The sequence below is a fragment of the Rousettus aegyptiacus genome, unplaced genomic scaffold (genome assembly GCF_014176215.1).
Source record: "Rousettus aegyptiacus isolate mRouAeg1 unplaced genomic scaffold, mRouAeg1.p scaffold_m13_p_6, whole genome shotgun sequence".
Classification (NCBI taxonomy): Eukaryota; Metazoa; Chordata; class Mammalia; order Chiroptera; family Pteropodidae; genus Rousettus; species Rousettus aegyptiacus.
The window spans coordinates 95,333,208-95,359,336 of NW_023416309.1; the positions used below are offsets into that span (position 1 = coordinate 95,333,208).

The window sequence follows — 26,129 nt, forward strand, 5'->3', positions numbered from 1 at the left end:
CCATCCCCCTGTCTGAATTCCGCTCCCCGCCCCAGGTTCCCTGCCTCCCCAGACCAGTCCCTGGCCCCCATCCTTCATCCCCACCCCACCTCCAGCACAACTACCTCCACCTCAGTCCGTTGGTAGCAGACTTAGCCTGACATGGGTGAAGAATAGGAGATGAGGGTCGCTAGGTGGGCAGACATGCTCCCTGATTGGATCTGCCACTTACTGTCAGGTGGCTTTGGACAAATCTCTGGGCATTAGATGTCTCGTCTGTAAAGAGGGTCCAATAATACCTCTCTGGCAGAACTAATGGGACAATCACATGAAATTACAGCTGTAAAAATGCTTTGTAAAGTTTAAAATATCGTCTGTTATCATTAAGCAGTGTCTTCAGAGGCCCCAGTTAACAGGCACTATGTTGCTTGGTTCACTCACTTTAGTGGCTCGTAGGATCCCCTGTGGTCTCCCCAAGCTTGAGGGCAGACTCAGTGCCTAGAGATCAGGGATAAGGCTATGGCTCCCACTGACAACCCCTATCCCTACCCCTGTCCTTGCTGCAGGACTTAAGGGCACGTCCCCCAAGGCCTGGACTGTGGCTACCCCTTTGTCCTCAATGGAGGCTCTTCCTTGATGGAGGGCTGTCTGGCACTTGGGCATCAAATCTGTGTTTGGGTCAGCCTGAGACAGCCTCTATGCCAGTCTGCCAAAAGGACTTCCCTTTTGCCAAGAGAGGCATTGCCATGGTCACAGATGGCAGTGCCAAGCCCCTGTCCCTGCACCCATGCTCCCTCTCCTGTCCCTTGACTAGCCAGGCACCTGGTGTTTGAGAGTGGGGCATGCCACAATCTGGCCTGGACTGTAGCCTTCCCTGTCTAGCCCCTACCCCGTCACCTGAGTCACTGTTCTGGGTTTGCCCTGCTCTGGGGCTTCTGGCAGCCTCCCTGGAGAGGCATGAGGCAGGCTCCAGCCTGACAGGCATGTGGCATTCTCTGGGCATGTGCCCAGCCCATGTGTTACCCCAGGAAGAGGTGGGGCTTGGTGCCGAGAACTGCCAAGGTGGCTTCTGCATAAACCTATTGTGATTCTAGCAGCTTCTTCAGTCCTGCCCTGGCCTTTAGCCATTCTTCTGGAAGGGATGGATCTCACTTCCAGGGCATAATGGATGCTTATTAAAGTCTCAAAGAGGTGGCATTTTGACAGGAGATCTAGGTTGTGGTTCTCCTGAAAGAATCCAATCCCATTTAGATTTTTAGACAATTTCCCTCTTCATTTTAACTGAACTTTTGAGAACAAGTCACTAGTACTTGCTAATTAATCCTATACCAGTGGCAGTGAGATGGGGGTGAGGGGGACTGAAGAATGGGTGGAGGGGTGGGTAGAGGGCAAGAAGGGTGGGCAACAAGAGGGGTAGGACCCTGAGGATCGAAGCTGAATCCCTTTCAGCTGGCTTGGACCCTCGAGGCTGTGGAATTTCACCCAGAGGGCCGGGCTGCTATAACTCGGCTGTGGAGTTCAAGGGATGGCTCAAGGTAGGCCAGTTTGAAATGGTAAAGCTCCTCCACCATGGAAATCACATCTTCTCTCTTCTCTCTCCCCCTCCCCCACTCCGGACAAAGTCCCTCCTCATCCCAGGCAAGGCCCTATCTCCTTCCCCTCTCAGCAAAGCTTCTAGGAGAAGCTGTTTCTAGAGAGGGGCATCTCCACTGTCTCACCTGCCAACCTCACTTCCAACCACTGCCATCTGTCTCTGGCATCTCCCATGGTCCAATCCTGGCCTTCTCTCTCCAAGGCCTCCCTGCAGCACCTGTGTTGGGGATCACCCTCTGTCTCCTCCTGGAAACTTGCTCCTTTCTTAGGCTGCCCTGATACTGTAAGAGCCAGGCCTCCCAATTCACTGACTGGCCCTTCTTGATCATCTCTGTCTCCTCATTCTCCTTGGCCACCTAAGCAGGCTTAGCCTAAGTGCTCTCTCCCCCCTGTCTCATGGAGACCTCACCCAGTGACTGACAAATGATTTCAAAATGTTCCGGGAATTTCCCTGAGCTCCTGACTTGTATATCCATGCCTCCTGCCTTTCTCCCTGCCTGTCCCTCAGACTTCTGAAACTCTTCTTGACCCTCCACAAACGCCTGCTCCTCCTCCAGGGCTATCTCCCTTCACCCATCAAAGCTGGAGACCAGGCGTCATGCAGACTCCTCTCTGCCTCGCTGTTCCTCATCTGATCTGGTGCCAAGGCAAGTTCATTCTCCCTTCTTAGTATTTCCTGAATCGCTTCCCTTTTCCTCCTCGATGCTGGTTCTTGTGCCTAAAGCGCCAGCCTCCCAGCTGGTCTTCCTGCCTCTGGTTCCTTCCTTCTTTCAGGACACTCTGCCACTCAGGCAACCTCAGTAGCTCCCGGTTCAGTCCAAATTCCTCAGCCTGGCATTCTGGTCCCTGCTAGACCTGGCCCAATTTTCACCTTGTTCCTATTATTATTTATGCTGGTCTAAGGGAACTATTCCCCACTCTCCACTCTTGTGCCTTTGCTCCAGCTGTTTCCTCTGCTGGAATTATCTTCTTTGCCAATTTTCCAGCTCCTTTAATCCAAATTCCGTCCAACCTTCAAAGTTCAGACCAAGGCCTCCCCCTCCGGAACCCTCCCCGTCCTGCTCCCTGGGTAGCTGCAGTTAGAAGAATTCCTCCCTCCTTGGATCCTCAGTACCTCCTTCCTTACTTCCTTATTGTTTCATGATGAGTCTTCCTAGAAAGACACACCTGGGTCTCAGGTTGGAGGCTCGCTGGGATTGCCCGGTGAAGAGGAAAGAGCCCATGTTGATCTAGAATAAGGCTACACTGTTGTTTTGGGAGGGGGTCCCTTTTCAAGACTATATTTCAATTTATCCCATTCTTAGTCCCCATGCTTCAGGCAGGGCACATACCCCTGCCTCAGAAATGGAGACCCAGAAAAGGACCTCCACATTAGCCAACCAGTGATCTCCATCCCCAGAGATGGGCCAATCAGAACCAAGGATGCCTGAAGACTTTCTCTTGGATTCTAGGACTGAGATGCCCACTTTCCCACGAACTTGAACCTGAAGCTGTGCAGTTGTCTTTCCACCACAAGGGAATTGTCTATGAGAGGAAATGGAGGCAAGAGATGGAGAGGGAGAAACTGGGTCCAAGGATGTTGTCTGAGCCTCTGAATCAGTCAGGGCCTAGAGCCAGCCCGACTCCTTGGGCCTTTCACTTCTGACCAACAGTAAATTCCCTTAAACCACCTTGGGTTGGGATTTCTCCCTCTTGCATTACAAAGAATCCAAACTGGTACACAGGGTGAGAAGAGGGGACCTCCCAGGTCGCTGATTTCTGGATACCGGCGTCATCTTCCAAAAGGTCATGGTGTGACCTCCCTTGGCTCCATGGTGTGGCCTGCTGGCATCTCAAGGTCTGTAGAGTAGATGAGAACCATCTGCATTGTTGATTGAAGCCTTAGGCCTTAGGGTGCACTGGACCCCTGCAATGTGGACGCTGAGCCCTAGGCCCAGACCAGGGAGTGTCATGGCTTCTCAGGGGCCTTCAGGCTGCCACTGGATGATGCAGAAAGACCCCCAGATTCTGTGAGTCACTAGAATATGGAAAAGGGATGGGAGCATTCCCAGGCTTTTCCAAAGGGAGTAGTCAATGCAGGGCGGAGACCCAATCCCACCTTTCCCAGGAGCCCTTTGGGAATGTAACTGAAAACAGCTGGCGCAGGGATTGCCTGGATGGGAGTCCAGGGATTGGGACGTGCCCAGATGCTGTGGGAAGAGGGCAGGACTGGGAGGGATGGGGAGGTGAGACTCGGAATGTTCCTGAGTGTTCTTCCATGATGGGGCCTTAGGGAAATGTTCCTGGCCTCTCCTCTGACATGACGAGGGGACTGGAATACATAGAATTGAGGTGTGGAAATGGGGAAAGCCCTAACTTTTAATTGAGCCTGAAGGAATCACCTTGTGTGTGAAGATAAAAGGGTCGCTCAGGATCTGCCTTGGGAAGAATACTGAGTTCCCATCTGTATGAGGGTGTTGCATCAGAGACTCCCAAGGATGTGTGCTGAGAATGGGGTGGGGGGGGGCGGTCTTTGCTGGAGCTGGAGAATGATCTGGAGTTTGGAGCAGGCCCTGGGCAGGCAGATTACTGAAGAAGAGCCTGGTGTAGCTAGGAGGAGGAGTCAGTATAAGGGCAAAGATGTTGTGGGGAGTCGGAGGAGAGGGGGCAGGAGGCTGAAGAAACCCTCCTTGCCTCAGCTCTTCTATACCCAGATGCCTGGGGGCTCAGTCTTGTCCTCTGGCCTTCTGCCCACCAGCTGCCACAAAGCTGGGGAGGAATCTGCTGTGCATTATCAAAGGAGCCGCCTCCCCCAGGCATATGGTCAGCAGAACCAGCCCAGCGCAGAGCATCAGAGGAAATGTTTTCACCTGACCCCAGCTCCAGCCCAGCTTCTTATTCCCCTGGAGCACTGGGCTACAGGCTCAGGGGTCCCCACCACTTCCCTCCCCACTAGATGAAGAGGACTTTCACATTGTTCCAAGTCTCATCTCGGCTTCCTCACCCTGGATGAAGGAGGGGAGAGAGGTACTAGGGAAAGAGAAGGGGCTCTGATGGGCCAATGAAGATGAAAGGTCTCACCCTCCAGCCTAGAAAATATAAGGGACAGAGGTTCGCCGGCCTGAGCAAAGAGGAGAGAGGCCTTGGGAGTAGAGGTGAGGTGAGAAGGGGGAACTACAGGCCTCGGGGCCAAGGGGACTGATGACGCAGGAAGAAGCAGGGGAGCATCTATTTGTCCTCTGAGCCCAATGTTAGCTCAGACTGGGTCCCTGTGCCGGAGCTGTCCAATGTGATAGCCATAGCCACATGAGGCTCCTGAACACTTGAAATGGGGCTGGTCCAGACTGACACGTGCTGTAAGAATAAAATACACCCTGAATTTTGAAAGCTTAGTAGGAAAGAAAATGAAACAGTTCATTAATAATTTTAAAATATTGATTACATGTTGAAATAATACTTTGGACATATTGGGCTAATTGAAATATATTATGAAGTTCATCTCATCTAGTTCTTTTTGCTTTTGCAGTGTGGCTGGTAAAACATTGAAAACCGCATATCTCACTTGCATTCTATTTCTATTGGACGGTGCTGCTCTAGAGCACTTCATTTAATCAACAGAGTTTTATTTGGTGCTAGCTATATGCCAGGCAAGGTGCTGAGGATGAGAAAGTGAGCAAAACCAGGCCCTGTCTCTGGTTTCCTGGAGTTAACGGTAATCAAATAATCACTCAGACGGGTGCCTAATTGTAAAGAGAGATAAGTGGTCTAAAGCGAAGGAGTGGAACATGACGTTCTCTGAATCTGGAGTCAAGAAACCTGATTTGGGTCCGGCGTGCACTGAGGGCTTCCCCAAGGGAGCACTGAATGTGCAGGTAACTTGGGAAAGAAAGGGAAAGAGTGTTCCAGACAGAAGGGACAGCGTGTGTCAAAGACTTGTGGCCAGAGGGAACATCGAAGCTTGAAGAATTGTAAGATGGCCGTTTTGGAGGAGCACGGAGAGTGAGGAAGAGGATGGCTGGGCCAAGGTCGTGAGTCTAGAGGGGCTGGCAGGGTTTTCACGGAGCCCCTGAGGCCGCATTGAAGATAGGAAGCCCATGAAGCGTTTTCATCGTTTCTCGTGGGGGAAGTGGAGCAGGAGGGGTGGAGGGTAGGCTGAAGGAGGGCGAGGAGGGTTGCTCCACAATTTGGTGTGTGGGGGTGGCAAATCCCTAGTACAATGTCTCTAAGCCTCTCTGCCCCCTACTCCCGTGAGCTCTAGGCCAGCCTCAGTCACCTCTGTACCCTGCTACCCAATCCTGCGTGCTCTGAGAAGCTTTTTAGAATGCCCACTTCTCGCCATCCTTGTGGCCCCTTCTTTACTTCAGACCACCATCGACCACCTCCCAGCCTATCCTGGCACACCCTCGCCCTGCACACTGCAGCCAGAGCTAGTGCTGTCTAAACTGCAAATCTCGGCTGTGTCCCTCCCCCTGCTGAAAACCCCTCAGTGGCTCCACAGTGTTCTAAGGATGTAGTGCAGATGCCTTAGCATGTCCGTCCACAAGCCCTCCTCCATTCAGCCTCGGTGACCTCCTGCTCACTCTCTGGGCTCCAGGCACAGGAGCCTCCCCAGGCCCTATATGTTCTGTTCCCTCTTCAGGGCCTGTGCTGAACTGTTTCCTCTGCCAGGAACATTCTCCTCTTGCAGTTTGTTCACCCCACTCATCCCTAAAGGCTCAACTTCAATGTCTTTCCTAATAAACCTTCCCTAACTCCTGGCAGAGGTTGGGTCTGGGCTGGGACCCCCCAACTCACCCCTAGCATGGCACTGCACACTATACAGGGCCTGCCTGCTGTCTCCCCCTCAAGAATGCAAGATCGCCGAAGGCAGGGATTTCTGTCTCCCTTATTCCCATAGGCAGCATCTGGCTCTCCTCCACCAAATCAGAGCTGTTTCCTCCACCAGAATGGGGGTTCCCTTAGGACAGCAATTGTGCTTTTTTCATCAGATTAGAGGTATCCTCAAGGCTGGGATTGTGTCTCCCCATCACACTGAGTGTTACCCAAGTACTGGGATCACTTCTCCTACTATCCAAACCCCACCCCCCGCCACCATCCTCAAACTCTCACAGTCTGGGAGTGGGAGACAGAAGACAGCCATCCCTCCGCCTCATGCCTCTCTCTCTCTTGCTGGCCCCTCCCAGGATCCTGATATGAGGAAGGCTTGTTTGCTGTTCCCCCTTCCCTCTCCCGGGAAGAACAAGCTTCCTCTGCCTTCCTCAACAACCACAAGCCAGCCCCACCAGAGGACCTGGCCAAAGAACCAGCAGGGTCTGAGCAGCTCTGACCAGTTGCCTGGCCGGCCTTGGAGAGGACAGGCCTAGGACCGGGAACCATGCAGCCCTGGGAGCTCCCAGGCCATGAGCCAAGCAGGGCTCAAGCCCAGGCTGGCAGGAGCCGGGGTTAGGACCTGTCTGGGAGAGCGACAGAGAGGGGCCTAACTCCAGGCTGGGCCAGCCAGGCTCCTGCCAGGCCATCTGGCGCCAGATCCTGTGCATGTGCACGTGTGTGTGCACATGGGGGTGGCGAGGAGTGTCTCCCAGGCCATGTGGGTGGCTGGGAGCTGTGGGGTTGTGACCTGGCCCTCCTAGGAAGTCTCTGGCTCCCCTGTGGTCAGTTTCACTTCTGACATCTGGTCAAGTTCACAGCTGGCTAGCTTCCTGCATGGATATTTTCACTTTCCCTCTCCAAGATCTGGGGGCAAAGGGCCTCCACTCCTTCCCTATTCCACTTAAATTAACTCCATGGCTACATGTGTGAATTTGATGGATTTCTGTTGAAACTTACCCATTTGGTGCGCATGTGGGGGAGGGCGGGGTAACAGGACAGGAACTGAGTTAGAAATTATACCTGGGTCCCTGCCACACATACAGTCCCTGCTGACTCAAAACACGTGTGTTTCCAGAAAAATTTCTTTGCACTAATTTTCTTTCTTTGCTATTTAATGTTCATCATTTATGTTTTATGTGTAAGTTTCAGGAGGGCCCAAGAAATGATTACACAGGATGCAAGGGGAAGGTGTCAGGGAATCTGGAGCTCACAGCTCCCGGCTAGGGGACCAAAAGGGTTTTATCTCAGCCCAAAGGGAGGCAGGAGGGGCCCCAGAACCAAACACATGCTAAAACTTACTTGCCACACCCCAACCCCCTCCCCAACTGCTGAGGAGGGAAATAAATACACTCAGACTCTGTCCACTCTCAGGTGCACAGGTGAGGGTCCAACAGGTGAGTTTCCTCCTCCCATCACAGATTGAGATCAAAGCAATGCCGTCTACATACAATGTTCCCAGTCCCTTATGCAAGGTTGAGAGAACCTGGCCAGGGGAGGGGGTGGCTGTCAGTGCACACCTTGCTCAGGGCTCGTTCATGCTAAATAGATGGGGAGCCACACTCATTCCAACATCAAGCAAAACAGAACAGGCCAGAAGGGACCTCCAGACCCCTTCCTGGCACCAAGCTAGGGGAAAAACAGTCCTTTGTAGGGTCCCCTGAACTTGGGAGAGACCCGCTAGGGGCTACAGTCTAACTCAGTTCATTCTTGTCGCATTCCCACACTGGCCCACTTTTTTTCTTCATGGCAACATTCAGGGCCCAGCCAAACCCATGCCTGCAGGGGAGGGGAGGATGGGGAGAGCATTCCTCCAAGTGCAGGCCCTTGGAACACAGGCGCCAGCTCAAGCCTCAGCCGTCCTTGGCCCGCCAAACCCGGGGGCGAGGGAAGACAGCGAGCAGAGTTCAATTCCCTGTGATGCTTCTCTGGCAGCTGCTTCAGGCAGAATCCGGTCCCAGCCCAAAAGAAAGAACTCGTGGAGAAGAGTTCTCATCGCATGTGTGTCTGTGTTGCAGGTGTGTGTGTGTGTGTGTGTGTGTGTGTGTGTGTGTGTGTGCGCACACAGGGGGAAGAGGTCCTAAGTCCCTGACCCCCAGAGCTGACACTACGGGAAGATACTGCCTGTGTTGGGATGCGTCTGTGCTGGGATGGAGGGCATCTCCAGCCTGGGCCACGCCACGAATGCTACACCGACATGTCTGAGGGAGACAGGCCTGGAGATGGCAGAAGGCAGACAGGATGTGGCTGCAAGACACATCCCAGAGGATTGCCTGGCCCCCTTCTCCTAGTTCTCAAGCAAACCTGAGGCCTGAGCCCCTCGTTCAGAGGGGAGGGGGCCGGCCCACATTTGGCTGCCCCAGTCTCTTCCTGGGGCTCACAGTCCTGTATGGAGAACAAGAAGGGCGGACTAAATTTCGAAACCCCTCACAGCTCTGACAACCCTCTGATCTTCATCTTAGGCCAGAGGGGAGGAATGAGGGGAGCTGAGGGAGGGTTTGGGGAGCGAGGATGCTCCCTTGCTCCCCAAGTTCACAGTGTAGAGTCCATGGCTCTGGTTCCTCGGCCTCTCCCTCGGAGTTTCTGGGGCCTTGTCATCAACTCCAACACCATTCCGGGTGTCAGCACCTCAGGTATGACATCCATTAAGGTGGGAGGCCCTGGCCCACCTAGAAGTTTGGGGGGAAGGGAGCAGAAGGCCTGAGATGATGACAGGGCAGGGGCAGGGTGAGAGAGGCGGCAGGAGCACTTCTGGTGCTGGAGAGGGAGTGCGATCAGCAGTGGGGCCACATGGGAACAGCGGCAGGGCTGTGGTTTAGGGGCCTGGGCTCCAACGCCCTGCCCAGAGGAGCTCAGCTCTGACGCTGGCCCATAAGGGATGGCTGGAGCCTCAGTCGTTGGAATGTCGGGGCAGGGCAGGGGTTCTCAGGTCTGGCTCACACAGGGGACGTGGCAGTGGACTCGCTGCACAGGCTTTCGACGATGTCGGCTCGCTGGATGCGGCGCAGGGCAGCCAGGAGGGCATCGAGTGTTGCGCTGTCCTGGGCGGCCCAGCTGGTGAGCAGGGCACGGACAGGGCAGGCCTCGTGGGTGAAGGAGTCTATGTGCTCAGGCTGGTAGCCCAGCTCGCCTGCCAGGTGCCGCCAGGTGTCCCCCGCAGAGCCATTGAGCAGTTTTTCCACCTCCTCTTGCTTGGCCGGTGGCAGGCTGCTGTAGAGGCCTCCATCCCCCTTGAGGGCTGCCAAGAACACAGGGAAAGTCAGACACTACCCGCGGGGGGCCCCCTTTCCTCCACAGGGGGCCTGGGGGCCTAGCAGAAGACCAGAGAAGGACCAAGGCATTTCTCTTCCCAATCTAGGGAAGGCTTGAGAGCCTAGGGGCAGAGGGATGGCCAAGATGAGGTGCCGAATGGGGGGCCCGGCTGTGGAGGGGCTGGGAGATGCTGACTCACTCCCTCCCCACCCATTGCTCCAGCATTACCCAGCCACCTAGCCCCTCCCCCTGCCCCATAGCAATCAATCAAGGCAGAGGAGGAGACAAGACTTCTCAGTCCTAGACCCAACTGTAGCCAGTGTCCTGGAGCTGAGCTATATGGGCCACTAATTAGGGGACATAATTAACTACTTGTTCCCCAGAAGTCCAGGGCAGGAGGCTAATTGCAGCCACTTGGGGGAGTAATTAGCCCCAGGGGGGACAATTAGCTTGATGAGTCTGGATGCTCCAATTTGTCAAGGCCTCCATTTCCCAAGTCAGTCCACTGGAAAGAACCCCCACCTCCCCTCACCAACTCTCCCCTCCCTCCACCCGGAGGCACTGTGAGCCAGCCCCTCTGGCAGTCCTTCCTACAGTCTACTCTTAATCACTCCTGATGGCCCTGCCTCAGCCCCCTGCCCAGCCTCCAGCTCACCCTGGCCTGCAGCCGTCTGCGTGTGCGGCTGCTGGTCATGCAGGCTCTGGCTGTCCACAGAGATGCCGCTGTCGCTGTGGAGTTTCTCTCCCTCGGGTGGGGGCGTCTGGTTCGCGGGCCGGCTGTTGGCTCCTTGTTTGTTTTGCTTGCAGCTGTTCCACCTGGAGCCGGAGGACAGGCCCAGTCTCAGTGGGCGAGGGACCGCCCTGGCGATGCAGTTAAGTGTCCTTGCTCTGGTGTGTGGGGGTCAGGGGAATGGCAGGCGCCCACCTCTAACCCCAACCACAGTACCTAAGGTTCTTCTTTCTCTAGATAGCTGCCCTGGTCTACACTGAAAGCACCGTGAGGGCGGAGGGGCGCTCAGGGCTTGGTGCGCGCTGCAAGTGTTTGATAACGTTCATGGAATGGTGCATAAATAAATAACTTCCCGGGAATTCCATCCACTTTTCCCAATCTACGCTTGTAAAATACTCGCACATGTGTACAGGATATACAAGGACTTCCTCTGCTATTACACACAATAAGAAAACAAACCAAATGTCCATCAACAGGAGATTGCTTAAATAAATTATGATCCATTCATATTATTGAATGAGTGGTTACAAATGATCAGATAATCTATATGTCCAGAGGAAAGCCCTCCAGAGGGAGATGAAGTAAGAAAATAAGTTGTAGAATATGTATACTATATCCCATTGATGCTTTTAAAAGAACCTGCGTGTTTATGTACAACTAAAAAATTTTATGTACATGTGTTTATAAAGGCACAGAAAATGGCTGGAAAGGATTCAAGCAAATTCCAATGAGGAAAGGGGTAGGATTTGGGGAGGTAAAAGGGAAATTTTGCTTTTTTTTTTTTTTACAAGACATTGCTCTTGTTTGCATTTTCCCAAACAAGCATATATTACTTTAATGATTTTTTTTTAGAAGCAAAACGTGCACTTAAATGTTTAAAATGTCTTCCAGGAGTTCTTGCACACCCTGGAATTCTGGATGTGGGTGCCGTAGCATCTCAAGTGTAGGAAGGAAGAGATACGCATGCCCAGGTAACTGCGTGGGTACAAGGGGTTCAGGAAATGAAGACACAGGCAGCTGGTAACGCAAGCTTTCTGCGTATGGTTGGGGGCCAGGAAGTCAGGGAGGGGAGCAGCTTGGGAGCAGGCAGTGCTGGTACCAGAACAAGACAGGGACGATCCCCCTCCCTACCTCTTGCTGACCTGCCCCTCTCTGGAGTAGTGTAGCCAATGGTGAGTGAGGATGAGCTTGGTTGGGCTTGAGTTAAGAATGCATGCATTTTCAGGGCAGGGTCACTGTGAAACCTGCCTTGAGGGCAGAGGTGCTGCTCCCTGTCCCTCACCCCCCTTCTCACCTCTTAAAGGCTATGTAGGCCACAAGGCCCACAACCACAGCGGCCAGGATGGAGCAGTAGACAGGGATGAGGTTGTCAGTGGTGCCTCGAGTCACCACGGGCTGGGAGCTGCCCATCACTGTGGTCACCACATCTGCCACTGTACTGGCCACGAGGTCTTGCTCTGGAGGTACCTCAGGCTCCTGGGTGCTGGGGGCGGTGCTGTCTGAGCCCTCTGGGGGTGTAGACCGTGTAATCCAGCGGCCAGGGATCTCTGGGAGAAAGGGTAACAGGAGTGAGTGCTCATTCCCCTCAGCCCTTCCCCTTACTTTCTGACCCCCGGTGCTTCTTCCCAAGTCTGGGCCCAGCCCACTCCAGGTGCTCACATGCCCAGCTGTTAAGCAAAGGGGTGAGGCCTAAGATTGTGTACATGTAATGATGGTGGAGAAGAGCAAGAGCCTAGCAATCAGACCTAGGTCCCTTTTGGCTGTATTTCTGTGTGACTCTGGATCAGTCCCTTCAACTCTCAGGGCCTCCATTTCCCTGTCCATAGACTAGGGATGTTAAGAGAGATGGTCACTAAGCTCCCCCACATCTCAGGGGTACCTGCGGTCCTAGAAATCTATTCTGCCTCCCCTGGGGGCCAAGAAGCCTGGCATGGAGGTAAAAACACAAAGAAGAGAAGAGAGTGGGCCCCAGGTAGCCTCCAGCTAGAATCACTCTGTGGAGTATTTTAACCTCTCTGGCCTTAGGTTGCCCCAGTGGCCCCAGTCACCCCTGTCTTAAGGAAGGATGAGGGTACTCACGTCCATGCAGAGAGGTACCCTGTCCCACCCCACCTCCCCAGAGCTGGCACTCAGCCTCTTTTCCTGTCTTCGATATCCCAACTCTAGGCTTGGGCAGGGTGGAGGAACTCAGCTACCTTGCTTCCCTCCAGCCAGTCCTTGGACTGTGGCTAGCTTATTTCTTGCCCTGCATGGCCCTCACACCATCTGATCTTGCCACCCAGAGAAGACAGTGTCAGGTAGCCCAAACCCTCCCTAGGAAGGAAGCAGGCTGCTGGTGGATAGAAGACCTACAAAGCAGGTACTGCCTAGCACCTCGGCGGGAAGGAGACTGTGCCTTGCCACCCACTTAGGCCCTCTCATGCCAGCTGGACATAGCCAGCCCCCTTGGCAGGGGACCCAGCTCCTCCTAGTACCAGTGGGTTGGATTTTCCATTCTGTCACCCAGCTGGGAGCAGTACCCAAGGTGGTAGACTCCAGATGGCCTGGGGGGTACCTGTCTGGGCGAAGCTGCCTACCCCATCCCTCCTCACTTCCCACGCCTGGGGCAGAGAGGGAAAGCAAAGCAGACAGGACATGCCTATGGGGTGATGGGGAAGGCATTTCGCTCCCCGGCTTGCCCACCCAAGTTGAAGTCAAAGTTGCCCACTGGCCTCCTGGGCCTCCTTGGCCCAAGACAAAGATGCTACAAAGACCCCCATTTTCAGCACCTTTGGAGGGGTAAGTCTCCCAGATATGAATCTGGAATCCATTTGGCTGGCATTAGAGAGGGAGCTGCCATCTGCTGCCCCATCCTGCCCTTCCCCGACCTCACAGTCCTGATAGCGGGTGGAGGGTGTAGGACATGAAGTGGAGACCTAGCCTTGTCTTTTGGGAGCCCCAGATAAGGCATTAAAGTGAGGAGGGTCTTCTTTTGCCCTGCTGGGAGACTGGGCCAGCTGGAAGGACAGCCTGAGCCTTGAGGCTGACCCCAACCCATAGGCTAAAGGTGGAGGGTGTTGGTGAATCAGGCCATCACAGAGATTTGAGGGTAGTGGGAAAGGACTGGGAGAGGGCAGTAAGGGACAGACCAGGCTGAAGACAGCACCGTCCAGGGCACTTTCCCCACATCTCTCCAATTCCCCTAAATGGGGGGTGGAGGGGTGGAGGGTGGTGGGGATGAGATCCAGATGTGGCCATGTCCACTAGCATTCCAACCCGCTAAGCCCTTGGCAGGTCCTGACAGCCATTTCCGGAATGGGAGCTGCCAGACTTGCGGGTGGAAAGAGAGACCAGGTTCCTCCTCCCAAACCCAAATTTCACTGGGACAATGGGGTGGGGAGGGGCTTCTGCCCTGAGGGTGGGGTGAGTCACCACGCTGACACCTGAAATGTATGTAGCAAGAAAGTACTGTGCACTGCAGTGGAGGGGCAACCAAACCATGAATCAAATTCCATTTCCTGGAATGTTCCCTCTGCCCCAGAGTTGACATTTAACCCTTCAGAGGCTAGAGAGGAGAAGGCAAGAGGGCCAGGGATAAACACAGCCCTCAGGGGCACCCTCCATCAGGGTGGCTGGGAAAGTGGGGTGGTATCTGGGATGAATGCCCCAAAGGCAGAGCCCACCCCACCCCAGCCACTACCTTTCTTTGCTCGAACCACGCCCCTGACTAAATCCCCCCACGGCTGGTCTGGACTTGCCCACGGAACTGTGCGGACTGCCTGCTCGCTGCCAGCTGCTGAAACTCCCTCCCTGCTGTGCCCTGTGCCTGACGCCACTTGCCTGTCTCCTGGCCCAGGGCAATCACCACTAGAACCACTGTATTCTGTACCCCGATCCTTTTCCCAGCGCCGCCCCCCCCTCAATGCGGGAAACTTCACACACACACACCTGGCCTCAGCCCAGCTTAATAGCCCTCTCCACCCTGAGCTCCCTGAGCCAGAGATCACAGGAAGTGGAAGGAAGGCATGGGTGTGTGGAAGTCAGAGTCACACCGGAGGCTTCCCATGGAGGGTGTCTGTCTCTCCCATCTGAGGGGCGGGGCTGACCAACGGCTGTGATGCTTCCACTAGAATGGAGGCTCTCCTGGGAACTAAGTGCTAGGACCTTGTCTCTCTCATTAGACAGAGGCGAAGCCTGTCTCTCTCCCACCAAACTTAGGGCTCCTTAAAGGAGCTGCTGTGTTGCCTGTTTGGAGTAATGGCACCCTGAGGGTCAGGGACATAGCCAAATGGGTGTCCAGCCACAGGGTGATGAAGATAAAGTAAAGGCATTGGAAGCTTCTCCCTGCAGGGAAAAGCCCACCCATCTCCCCAAAACAGACATCACCACCCAGAGACCAAAATTGTCCTGCCCTATCTCCTCGGGGCCCTGCCTGGCTAAGCACCCAGCTCCCACCCAACCCAGGGAGCTGAGCCCTCCATGTGCACCCTACCTCTCACCCTCAGGATCCCAGGCCCCAGGCCGCTCTCCTTCTTTCTCCCCACCCCCCCGAAAGCCCCTCCCCCACAACCTCCTTACTGTTGCCTGGGTCCAACTTTATCCTTGGGTACACTGTAACAATGACTATTGATGCCTCCCCCATACAGGACACGTTGAAGTGAGCCAGCCACCTCTAACACACAAGGACACTGGTAACTGTGGGACCCATGAGGAAACCGAGGTCCAAGACAGGAGTGACCTTCCTAACTAATGTCATTCAAATAGCAAGTGACAAGGCAAATCCCATCCCAGGTCCCGGAGCCATGAACCACCATGGACGTAGGCCAGGCCTCAAAGCCAAAGGGTCCCAACTCCTGAGGGTTCTCAAGCCCCCTTTCCAGTTCAGAAAGCCCCCCTCAAGGATCAAACACGGCCTGCTCTGTGCTCTGGACACAGTGGCCACCTTCTAGCTGCTTATCAGCGACCTATCCAACCCCCAGCTGGTAGTCACATGATTAATAAAGCCCCGGAAAATGAATTAGAAATGTAGTAGCTGTAGCCTGGGGGGGCAATGATGGCTTACCAAACACTTAGCCCAAATGAGGAAAGTGTGAAAGAGAGCCTTTGGTGAGAAGGAGGGAAGGCCATCTCCTCTGTCGGATTTCAAGGAGGGTGTCCTCTGGCTAAAGGCCAGGCTTGGCTCTGCCCGACGCTTAGGGGGCGCCCTTCCCCGCCCGCAGCCAGTCGGCCACTTGCTCACCCTCGCACTCTGCATCTGCCCAGCGCGTGCACTCGCGCAGCTGGCGCTCCGTGTCCTCGCACACGGTGCAGGGCAGGCACGGGTCCACGTGGTTGGCCTCGTCGGAGTACGTGCCATTGGGACACTCCTCGCACTCGGTGTTCTGCTTGTCCTGGCAGGAGACCACGAGGCCCGAGCCTGGCTCGCACACGCGGCACGCCTCGCAGTTGCCGGTCGTCTCGTTCTGGTAGTAGCCGTAGGCGCAGCGGCACACGGCATCGTCGGCCTCCACGCACGGTGCGGACATGCTCTGCAGGCCCACGCACTCCGTACACGGCTTACATGGTTCGGTGGCGCTCACGACGTCGGAGAACGTCACACCTGAGGGCAGATGAACGGGCAGGAGAGCTGAGGGCTCAGAATTTAGTCATCTACCCTTTGGGCACTTGGCGTGAGAGTGCTGCAGGCCCTCCATCCCTCCGTTTCCCACGCAGGGGGCTGGCCCCCTCATGTAGCCTGGCTCCCTCATTGACACCCACCCTCTCCCCTTGGGTCCCTGATCCCAGGCAGCCCAGTAGGAAGAAGGAAGGGGACCAGCAGCCCCATGCTCCAGGCCCCCAGCCATGCTGCTCCTGAGGCTTTTGCAGGGTAACCCAACTGGTGCAGGTAAATTTATTGGCATATTCTCTTAGAGTTCCCAGTCCTGTGCCCTTGTTCTCAGCAAGATTAAAGAATAATCTGAGTGTGGTTCCCACCCAGCCCTCCCTGCAGGCCAGAGCTGAGTTGTGAACCCAGCCCAGGCACAGGGCCTTCACTAGAGAGCCTCCTGCCTCAGCTGCCCTTCCATGCCTCTGCGCACAGGTGGGTGCTCAGGTGTGTCCTGAATGGGAGTGACTCCAGTTAGACAGTAGAAGTTCCCACCCATGACGCTCCTGTATGCTGCTGAAAGGCTTGGCTCTTGAGGGTGGGGATGAGACTCCAGGCAAGCAAGTTCAGGTACAGCAGGAGAGATTGAAGCTAGAAAGCAAGAAGGACTTGCATATATCGTCCTCTGCCCTTTCAAGTGGTGTAAAGAGGAGACTTCCAAGCTTGCTCTTGACTCATGCTCTTAATGAATAGATGTGCACTCCAGAATAAGGGGAGGGACACCAGGGGTGCCAGGGTCCTCTCCTTCCTGTACAGAGAGGGGAGAGGCACAGAGCAGGTCTTCACTCCTTCCAGCCCAGGGCAGAGAACTCGAGTCAGTCTGAATCCCAAGAGGATGTGTCCTTTCTTGCTCCAAAAGCAGAAAGAGCATGGGTTTAATGACCTAAGAATGGGGGAATGAGAGATTGCTCAGAATGTGGAAGCGGAAGTAGAGAAACTAGGGTCCCATTGAAGGGGTCCAATTTCAACCTTCTCTAAAGGCACCAGGAAACAAAATAGAGCACGAGGTCATTGTCATGGGGGGTGGGGATGGATAAGCAAAGAAAAATCCAGACAGAACTGAAAGGGGCAGAAATTGAGGGAGAAGAGAAGACAGAGTCAATTCTGGCAGAGGGCCCCCTGTGTTATTCTTTTTAGGGATTAGGCAGATCTTGATTTAAAACTGCTGCCATCACTTATTAGCTGTGTGACTCTCTGTGTTTTGCTTAACCTCTCTGAGTTTTTTTCTTTTTTCTGTAAAACATGGAATAACATCTCTGCTCACAGGGTTGTGGTGAGGAATAAATGAAGTTTCACTGTAAGGCACCAGACAAACAGTGAGGGTCCTACAAAGGCTAGGCCCCATGGGGTGGGCAATGGTAAGTGTGGTGAACTCTGGTAGCTGGGATATCATCAGATAGCAGAAAGGACTTCCGAACATGAACAGCCAAGGCAGGATGTCCAATAACACAAACAAGAGGCTCTTATCTTGTTGGCATGTAGCAGGGGGTTGGTTCTAGTCACATAGGAGGAGAAAGGAGGGCCCTGCCCATGGGAAAATGCAGAAAACTTCTGGGAGAGGGTTTTAGGGGGTGGGGAAAATGTGGACTTTTTTGGCAGAGAATGAAGGCAGGAGCTTAATGGGCTTCCTTGTGGAAACGTTTTGAGGATAGAGGGAAAGTCTGCTGGGGTCTCCATCCCATAAAGTGGGCTTGTAAAGGCTGCCTGTAAAGGCAGCTGGTTAACACAGCTGGTGGGGAGCGGGGAGGAGGGAAAAGAAGGGGGAGCAAATGGAGGAAATGGGAGGGAGGACTCCTGCCACCCCCTCTGAGCTTGCCTTTCCTTCCTCCCCCTCCCAGAGATGCCAGAACCTCCATCTCCCAGTCTCCTCTACCCTACCCCTTGCTTTTACAGAAGGTGAGTGGGGTCCCATCCTGGGAGACTTAGGATCCAGGGAGGAGAGGCCCTGGGCTGGAGTCTAGGAAATGAGAGAGGCAAACTTGGGAGGTTCCAAGGTAGCCATTGGTTGGCCAACCCTTCCCTGGGATGGAAACCCTATTAGGCCAGGGCCAGGGGAGGTGGCCAGAAGGCAAGGGCATTACAGCATGCCATTACAGGATGCCTAGTCTGCCCCATGCAGTCCTGGGCATCCCTCTGCTGGGGGATGGAGTTATAGGATCCACAAGCACAGAGATAGGTAAATGGCATATTTGGGGACACCAAGGAGTTGGAGTTGCCTGGCTGGTAAATAGGTGCCCGTTGTGCTGATGGTGGTGGTAGGGAGGCATCTAGAGGTCAGACTAGGCTGGCAGAGGGGTTCAGAATCCCCAGTTCCTATACCCTTGTTCCCAGTGTGACTATAGAATAATCTGAGCATGGTTCCCACAGCCCCTTCAGATGGGCACGAAGTGCCAGGCAGAAGGCAGAATCTGACTGTCGGCAGTAAGGAAAGATTTCTGGACAAAGTCAGGAAAAGGCTACTGAGTCCATGGCTTGAAGGCAGCAACTGAGGCTGGCAGCATCCAGCAGAGCTGAGACTCCTGACTCAAAATTGCACAGAAGTCAGACCCCAGACCCACCATCCTTCTTCCTCCTTCATCTAGCAGCCCTGGAAGACTGGATTCTCTCCCCTCCCCAAGGAAATCCCAGGTAGTAATGACCAGAGCACCCCTCTCCCCTCCTCCACTTGAAATCACCCCACAGTAAGGACATCCTTAGAGTGCTCCAACCCCCATCCCTGCTGCCTTGGGAAAGGCCAGCTTCCTTGCTCAGAGCTGGAGAACAGTTGGCTTGAGGGGAAGGGTAGCCACGCCCTCCCAGGATCCCCCAAGGTCAGTCTCCAGGGCAGCCAGGATTTGATCCTCCACCCCTCCCCCCAGACACACAGGGTAAGTGGCAGCCATTGATTTTGCAGTGCAGATGATATTTTTAGCTGGTCTTAGCATCGGCTACTCTTTCCACCTGGCCATGCTCTTCTACCAGGTCTCTCTGCTGGGGGGTGGTGGGAAGGGGGTCCCCCTGGGTAACCCCCATCAGGTCCCCCTCCTTCCTCTGCAGACCTCCCTCATCCATTTAGCTGCTCTTCTCTGCCTCCTATCCTGCTTTTGGTACCTTCCTATCCACTCTGGTGCCCATAGAGTGGTGGGCAGGAGACCCTGCCAGGATGCAGAGAGTACTTGTAAGGCCTCTCCTGGGCATGCTCCTCCCCAGCCTAGGCTCTGCCCCCAGCTCCTCCCTGTCATTCCTCTCCCCTGCCCCCACCTGCCACCCTATACTCACTGTCCAGGCAGGGCTCACACACAGTCTGGTTGGCTCCGCAAGGCTGGGCCACACCTTCACCCAGGTTGCAGGCTTTGCAGCACTCCCCGCTGTCGGTGTACCGGCCTGTGAGGCATGCCTCTTTGGCACCTCCGAGGGACACCTGTGGGGGGACCAGAAGGTCAGACTAGCAAGAGAAGGGAGGAGGGTATCTTCTGAGCTATTAAGCATCCTCTCCTAAAGCCTTCTATTGGAACCACCTGGGCCCAGATGAGCTCACCAGTGAGGCATTAGGCACATCAAAGCTAACAGGAAGAAAGGCAGTGGGGGGCAGTCACCCCTGCAGGCTGTGGGGGTGCAAGGTCAGAGCCTGTCATGTTTACCCTCTGCAAAGTTCATTTTGGGATTACAGGAACTCCTAGAATCTCAAGGATGCACCACCTGAGGTCCAGTAGAGGCCCTTTGGGCAGAGATGTCATGAACAGTTGGACAGGTTGCGGCTCACACAGGGCTCCCTGCCAAGGGAGTAACTAGAATCTGAATTCTAGCCCAAATGTCACTTGCTAAGCTGCACACCTGCAGGGCGACATCTACCTAGAGGGGAGCCTTTTTCTAACAAAGGCTAGCAGGACCCTACTCCAGGTCCTTAATTCTACCATTCCACATGTTAAAGATCAAACGGAGGTGTCTGTGCCCAAGAACAGAAAGCAGAGGGGTGGGATCTTGGGTTCAAATCCTGACTGTGCACTGGGAGCTGGCCTGCCCTGTTCTCCTTCTCTGAGTCTCCATCTCTCTGCACAGAGATAGCTACAGCTCAGGGCCAGAGCAAAGACAAGCCAATTGGCAAGAGTCTGGCGCCAAGATGCGAGAAAGGGTCGCCTGTTATCAATGATGAGAAAGTGGCTGCTCTCGCCACCTAGCAGCCCTGCCCCACTAGGGTTTGATTTCCAGTCCCCAGCCCGCCCCTCTCCCAGCCCCCAAGCCGCCAGTGGGAACTGCGCTGGAACCAGGGGAAAGGGGAGTCAAATTCCTGCCGCCGAGGCATCTTTGCTCATGGATGGAACGATTTAGCACCAGATTCCCTAGAGGGAGGGGCTGCTGGCAGCTTGCTTTATATTTCTGCTCTTAAAAAAAAAAAAAAAAACAACTTCATGTCTAATAAAACTCCCAATCCTGTTTCCCTGGCCCCAGACCATGCAGCTCCCATTTGATGCCGAGAGGAAGTATGGGCTCTCAGGTCGTGGGAGCAGAGGGAAGTTTTAATGGTCATTTTGGATATTCCTCTGCTTCTTCATTGACCAGATCATAGCTAAGAATACTCCTTTCCCTCTGGTTGTTTAAAATATCTTGAAATCTCATCAGGGTTAGGTGGAGGTGGGAGGATGGACAGATTGCATCCTCTAGGAGGCAGCTTATGGTCTTCAAGAGACTGGCAGAGAGGATGCAAGCAGCATGGGAGAGGGACCTTGGATGTTGCCACCATCTCCTCCCAGGTGGCAGGAACACAGTGCTAGGAACATCTGTAAACCAGAAGTCTTGGGGCGGTGGGGGGAGTCCCAGATACAGCCTTACCCCCAGGAGGCTAGCAAGATTCCAGAAGGGTCTGTTGAGATTTCTTTTCATCCTTTAGGGCTCTGCTTAAATATCGCTTCCTCAAGGAAGTGGGCCTGTGTCCCAGACCCCTCCCAGACCAGGCGGGGATGCCCTATTACACATTGGATTCTTGTCTGCTCTGACACCTTACAGAGTCCTCCACTTGGCTGTCAGGTCCCTGAGGGGGTAACTGTGGTTGCCCCAGAGCCTGGCACACAGTAGGGACCCAACATATATATTTATGGAATTTAAGAACATGAAAAGACAATATGACTTCAATTAACTAGAACTCTGGGGGCATGACTTCTGGATAGCTGAGTTCCCCGAAAGTCAAGGATTTGCAGCTCTAATCACCTAATACTTTTCATTTTAACTATGGTGGCTGCACCTTTCTCTGATTTTGGAATAGATCTTCATGGTTTCCACATGACTCAGGGACTCAATATTTATACCAATGATTATTCTGGGCTTCGAATTTTGAATTTCAAAATTTGATTTTTGAATTTCCTTCTGCCTCAGTGTCTTCATTATTAGGTCATCATGACTGTACCTGCCTCATAGGGTTACTGTAAACATTAAATAAGATATTGGGAGCCCTCTTTTCCCTTTTCTTGCTTCCTTTGTGGCTTTTGGCTGTATTAATTGAGGTCAGTAGTGACCTGGGCTCAGATAGCTGAAGATGTCTGTCTATGGTAGTCGTGAGAGGAGTGGCAGCCCTGCTCGAACCCCTCTTCTTTGAAGTCTGATCTCTCTGCCTCAGCCCATGGTCCTCTCTCTTTTCCCAAGTCTTGGGTTTGGAGTCGAGGCCACATAATTAGTGACCACGTGTTTCCTGTGCTTGTTTTATGTTTCCTATTTCAAAACATCACAGATGTGCTTCTTAATAGTATGTTACTTTGGGTAAATTCTCAATCTCTCTGAGTCTCGGGTTTCCTCCCTAAAACATTGGTTTGGTAGTATCTACTGCTCAGGATTGCCATGAAAATTAAATAAAATAATTTATGCAAATCTGTCTGGTGTAGAGTAGGAGTTCAATAAATGTTAGGTATCAAAGAAGTATCTTCTCTTAAGGAGAGTGAACTCCTGAGCCTGGGTGAGAGGTAGGGGGAAGGAGGAGTTGAGCCATCCCCAAAAAGAGGAAACCATCTAAGAGATCTAGCCACCAGGGAGTCTGAGGAGGACATGGGGACCAAAGGAAGATGGGTAATTGCTCTCCCTAAAGTTAATTTAACAACTATTTACTGAACATTGAAATAAGAGTTTCCAATGAGACATGGTCCTTGACCCCTGTGGGGGAATGCAGTCCCATGAGAGAGAGGAAATGTCATCCCAAAGAGCTATTCCAGAAGCCAAGATGCTGAGGGGGAAAGACTTTATCCCCCCTCTGACAGCTGGGGAAACTGAGGCCCACAGAGTTCACTCTGCTAAGTGGCCTAATGCATGACCACTGGCACACCCTCTATTGGTTTAAGCCAGGGAAATCTTGGGAAGCCAGGAAGGATGACCAGGATCCAGGCTAATTGCTCCAAAATGATCAATTTACTAAATAATAGATGCATTTGCCTGAAATTTACATTCATTACACTTATTCATTTCCAGTTTGATAGAATGATTTCATCCCAGTTTTGAGAACGTTTAATATCTTTTTATTTTTGCCATTTCAAAGCTTTCAAGAAACTAAGGTGGAGGTACCCTTAAGCGGATTGACTTAAGAATCTTAATTTTTTTTTTAACTGGACAAAATAAAAAATACACCATAATAGTTGAGTATTTGAAACTATATGAATGCTTCACTATGATGAATCTTAACCATGCACAACAGCTTCAGCAAAGGGTTCCTTAGGTGAATGGAGCCATTGGCGACTACTATGAGGTTGAAGAATTTTCAATATGTGGAGGGCCTTTTGAGGTAGATGAAAACCCAGGGGAAGTACTGGTACATTCCCTCCGCCCCTTTAGATGGGGCTTGAGTTTGGGGTAGGAGACAAGAGCTAATTACTGAAGATGATGTTGCATGAAGACTTTGAGAGGGGTGTAAGGACTCTGAGTGGGGAGTAGGGGCTCAGTTCCAAATCTGTGGTACCAAAGGCATAGGACATGGGTCTAATCTCTAGAGCTAGTGGTGGCTCAGGGCCACGTGTCCGTCCTTGATCTAGAAGGGGGTGGAGGGCTGGCTGGCATACGGATGAAATAATAAGTTCCAAGCCGGGCAGCCTGGGTTCCTAGGGCTCCATCACTTACTAACTGTGGGAGCCTAGTTCCATGCCTGAAAGTCTGAGGCGGGGGCTCAGTTCCCTTAACTGTAAAATGTGAGTCACTAGATTTTCTCTGCCAGGACCTCATAAGGTTTAAATAACGCAAGAGAAACTACCCAGGGTAGTGCGTGGCACATAGTAGGTACTCACTAATTTTATTATTCCCGCCTCTCCACCACGCACCCCCAGGGAAGAATCTAGGCACATGAATGGGACCAGGCTGGTACAACTGGGTAGAGACCCCTTCCCTCTGCGAGCCGCCTCGCCTGCCCAGGCGCTCCGGTACTCGCATTTGCTGCCCTCGCTTGCATCCCTATTAAGCGCATTAGCCAGCCTGGCGGCTCCGGTTACAGACGTCTGAATGACAAAGTGCCTCCATTACCGGCGCGGCCCGCCAGCCGACCCGCCGGGACCCGCTCTGGTTTCAGCACTCTCTCGCCGCGGCCCAGGAAGAACTCAGAGCGCCGCGGTGCGCAGAGCCAGCCGGTGGAGAGCAGCGGCTAGGCGTATGCGAGAGCCGCAGGGGCTGCAGGCGGCAGATTCTGCGGGGGCTCCACCTTCTCCAGCCCCTCCACGCCCAGGTCCCCTCATTCCTACTCTCTGCTCCACCTGGGGCACACTCTCTCCAACCCCAGTCCGAAGCCCACCCCCTAGCTCCTCTGGGATCCCCACTACTGGCGGCCCAGTCCTACCTCCCCGCCCCCTCCCTGGCGGAGAAGCATCTCTAACCCGCCGCGTTAGTCAGCAGACGTGCCCGCAGTCACTCTCAAATCCCCGGACCAAGCGACAGGTACCGACGGCCCCAGGGAACCTGGGCTGAGCTTCGGAGAGGGCGCCAGTTCCAGAAGAGGGTCTCTGCCCACCCATTCCCCCATATTCTAAAGCTGACTTGGCTCTGGGGATGGCGTCAAGCCCGCCCCGCCGAGAAGTGCAGCTCTTATTCCGAGCTGAGACGCCAAGCTGCCCCCTTAAGAGGTACGCGGAGTTGGGAGCAGAGAATCAGGTGAGGAGCAGTCTAGCTAGGACTCTGGGCCAACTTGCTTGTGGTACCTTAGCCAAGTTGTTTAAACTCTCAGAGCCTCAGTCTCCTTATCTGCAAAATGGGAATCTGAGGGCGTGATGCTCAGATAAGAGATGAAGATGGCAGGGAGAGTGAGGACGCCTCCTCCATTGCCCAACCTTCCAGGGCACTCCGTTCGTGACTACACACCAGGTCACATGTCCTGAGTATCTTGTCGGAACTACCGAGTGGACATAGATGCTTCAGAGGACTCGCAGTCCTTTGCCAAGACAGAGTCCGCGGCGTCCAAGCGCCTCCGTCTCGTTCGGGGCTCAGCGTCTTCATCTGAAAGCTGGGCGGGGTGCGGGCGGCATTTCGACTCTCCCGGCCGCTGGAGCCGAGCGAATGGCGGGCGCGGCGCTCGGGTCGCTTAACTTAATGGGGGTCCGGCGCACAGCCCCAGTGGTGCCCGCAGCCGCAGAGGACACAACGCTCACAACGCAGCGCCCCCTGCGGGCCGCCTCCACCTGAGCGACCCCGGACTGCGCGCGGCCGGGACATTCCCCGCCTGGCGCGTCCCGGCGCTCTGCACCCCGAAACGTGGAGGCGGCCAGACCTGGTCCGACGACTCCCGTTCCATCCCTTCCGATTCGCTGCGCTGCTTCAAACCACGAGAATAAGCGTGTCGGGACAGCCCGCCAGTCGTAGGGGGCCCGGGGAAGCGGATTCGCTCCGGCGAAGTGGACACTCCTTTCCCAGCCTCGGATCCCCAGCCGCAATTCCCCGACTGGGCGAGACCGCGCGAAAGCGCGCGACGGGCGCGGGAAACGTCCCGGCGTCTGCGTTCCCTTCTCGCCTCACCGTCCCTTGCGCGGCCGGCGGAGCCGCGACCACCTTCGGGTCCGCTCTCCTTCCTCCGCCCTTTCTCATTTTACTTCCATCTCTCTACCTCCGTCGCTGTCGTTCCTTTTCTGTCCTTCCTAACTCACTTTTCTCTCTTCGACAGACCCCCACTCCCGAAGCTCTCCCTCCCACGCCCCTCCCCCCCCCCCCATTGTCTGGCCAGTCCTCATTGTCCGATGCCCGGTTCCCTCTGTCACGCCAACCTCTCCCTCATTGTTCCATCCCCTCGTCTCCGGGTCCTCGCCCCAGCACCGCGCTGCCCTCACATCTCTAGTCCCCGTCTTATTCCTCCTTCTCCTCTAGTCTGGGTTCCGTCCCACCACCCTTCAGCAATCAGGATGCTCAGGGGGAAAGTCGCCTGGAGATCCCGGCATTCAAGCGCCCTCTTCCGAAGAACCCAGGCATCCGAGAGTCCCAGGACCCCCTCCTCAGAGACCCCTCCCAGCTCCTTCACTCACACCTGTGCGGTACCCGAGTACTCGCATCCGTGCGCCCCTCTTGCCCGCATCTCTATCCTGGATCTCGGCGTCGCTTCTGCGCCCTGAGAACCCTAGACGCCCCTCCGTGGATCCTGGTATCGGAGCTCCTCTCCCGTCATCCATCCCCAGCATTTGGGACCCCAATGCTCTGTTCTGTTTTCTCTCAGCGAGACCTGGACCCATTGAGGTTCCGGTCCCGTTTAAAGGAGCTGGCTCCCCTCCGGCTAGCACTCACCCCCAGGAGCAGCAGCAGCAGCAGGCGCAGCGGGTCCATGGCGCAGCCGGCGGCACCTGCCCCCATCGCCCGACACCCGCGGCAGCGCCCGGCTTCCAGTTAGTCCGCTCCGCGGACAAACAGGGATGCGCTACGCTCCAGCGTCCGCCCCCCGGAGCTAGCCTAGGCTCCGCTCGCTCTGACTGGGGGCGGGAGGGGCTGGAAGAAGCCAGTGCAGCGGCCCCGCCTCCTCCCCGCCCACCCCCGGAACCGCGCCCGCCCCCCCCCCCCGCCGCCGCCTCCGGGAGGGGAGAGGAGGGGAAGGGAGGGCATGCGGGGAGCCGCGCCCGCGCGCCCTCGTTGCCGCTTCTCCGCGCTCAGTCCCTCAGTGCCTCTCTCTCACCTCGCCTCGATACCCAGTGCCTG

General features: G+C 54.6%; 1 protein-coding gene across 1 annotated transcript; it reads right to left on the reverse strand.

Moving 5' to 3' along the window:
- Window positions 1–7,166: 7,166 nt before the first annotated feature.
- On the reverse strand, window positions 7,167–25,904 carry NGFR (nerve growth factor receptor). Its single transcript, XM_016158545.2, has 6 exons — window positions 25,725–25,904; window positions 19,281–19,422; window positions 15,618–15,977; window positions 11,694–11,946; window positions 10,325–10,485; window positions 7,167–9,655 (listed from the first exon to the last, which is right to left on the reverse strand). The coding sequence occupies exons 1-6, from the start codon at window positions 25,788–25,790 to the stop codon at window positions 9,354–9,356; spliced, it is 1,284 nt and encodes a 427-aa protein (XP_016014031.1). The 5' UTR covers window positions 25,791–25,904; the 3' UTR covers window positions 7,167–9,353.
- Window positions 25,905–26,129: the final 225 nt, after the last annotated feature.

Excerpts from the sequence above, each read along its gene's own strand:
- NGFR (XM_016158545.2), bottom strand. The coding sequence starts at position 25,790 with ATGGGGGCAGGTGCCGCCGGCTGCGCCATGGACCCGCTGCGCCTGCTG. Across the intron at positions 19,423-25,724 it reads TGCTGCTGCTGCTCCTGGGG|GTGTCCCTCGGAGGTGCCAA; the intron begins GTGAGTGCTAGC and ends GTCCCCCCACAG. Across the intron at positions 11,947-15,617 it reads GGCAGATGCAGAGTGCGAGG|AGATCCCTGGCCGCTGGATT; the intron begins GTGAGCAAGTGG and ends CCTTTCTCCCAG.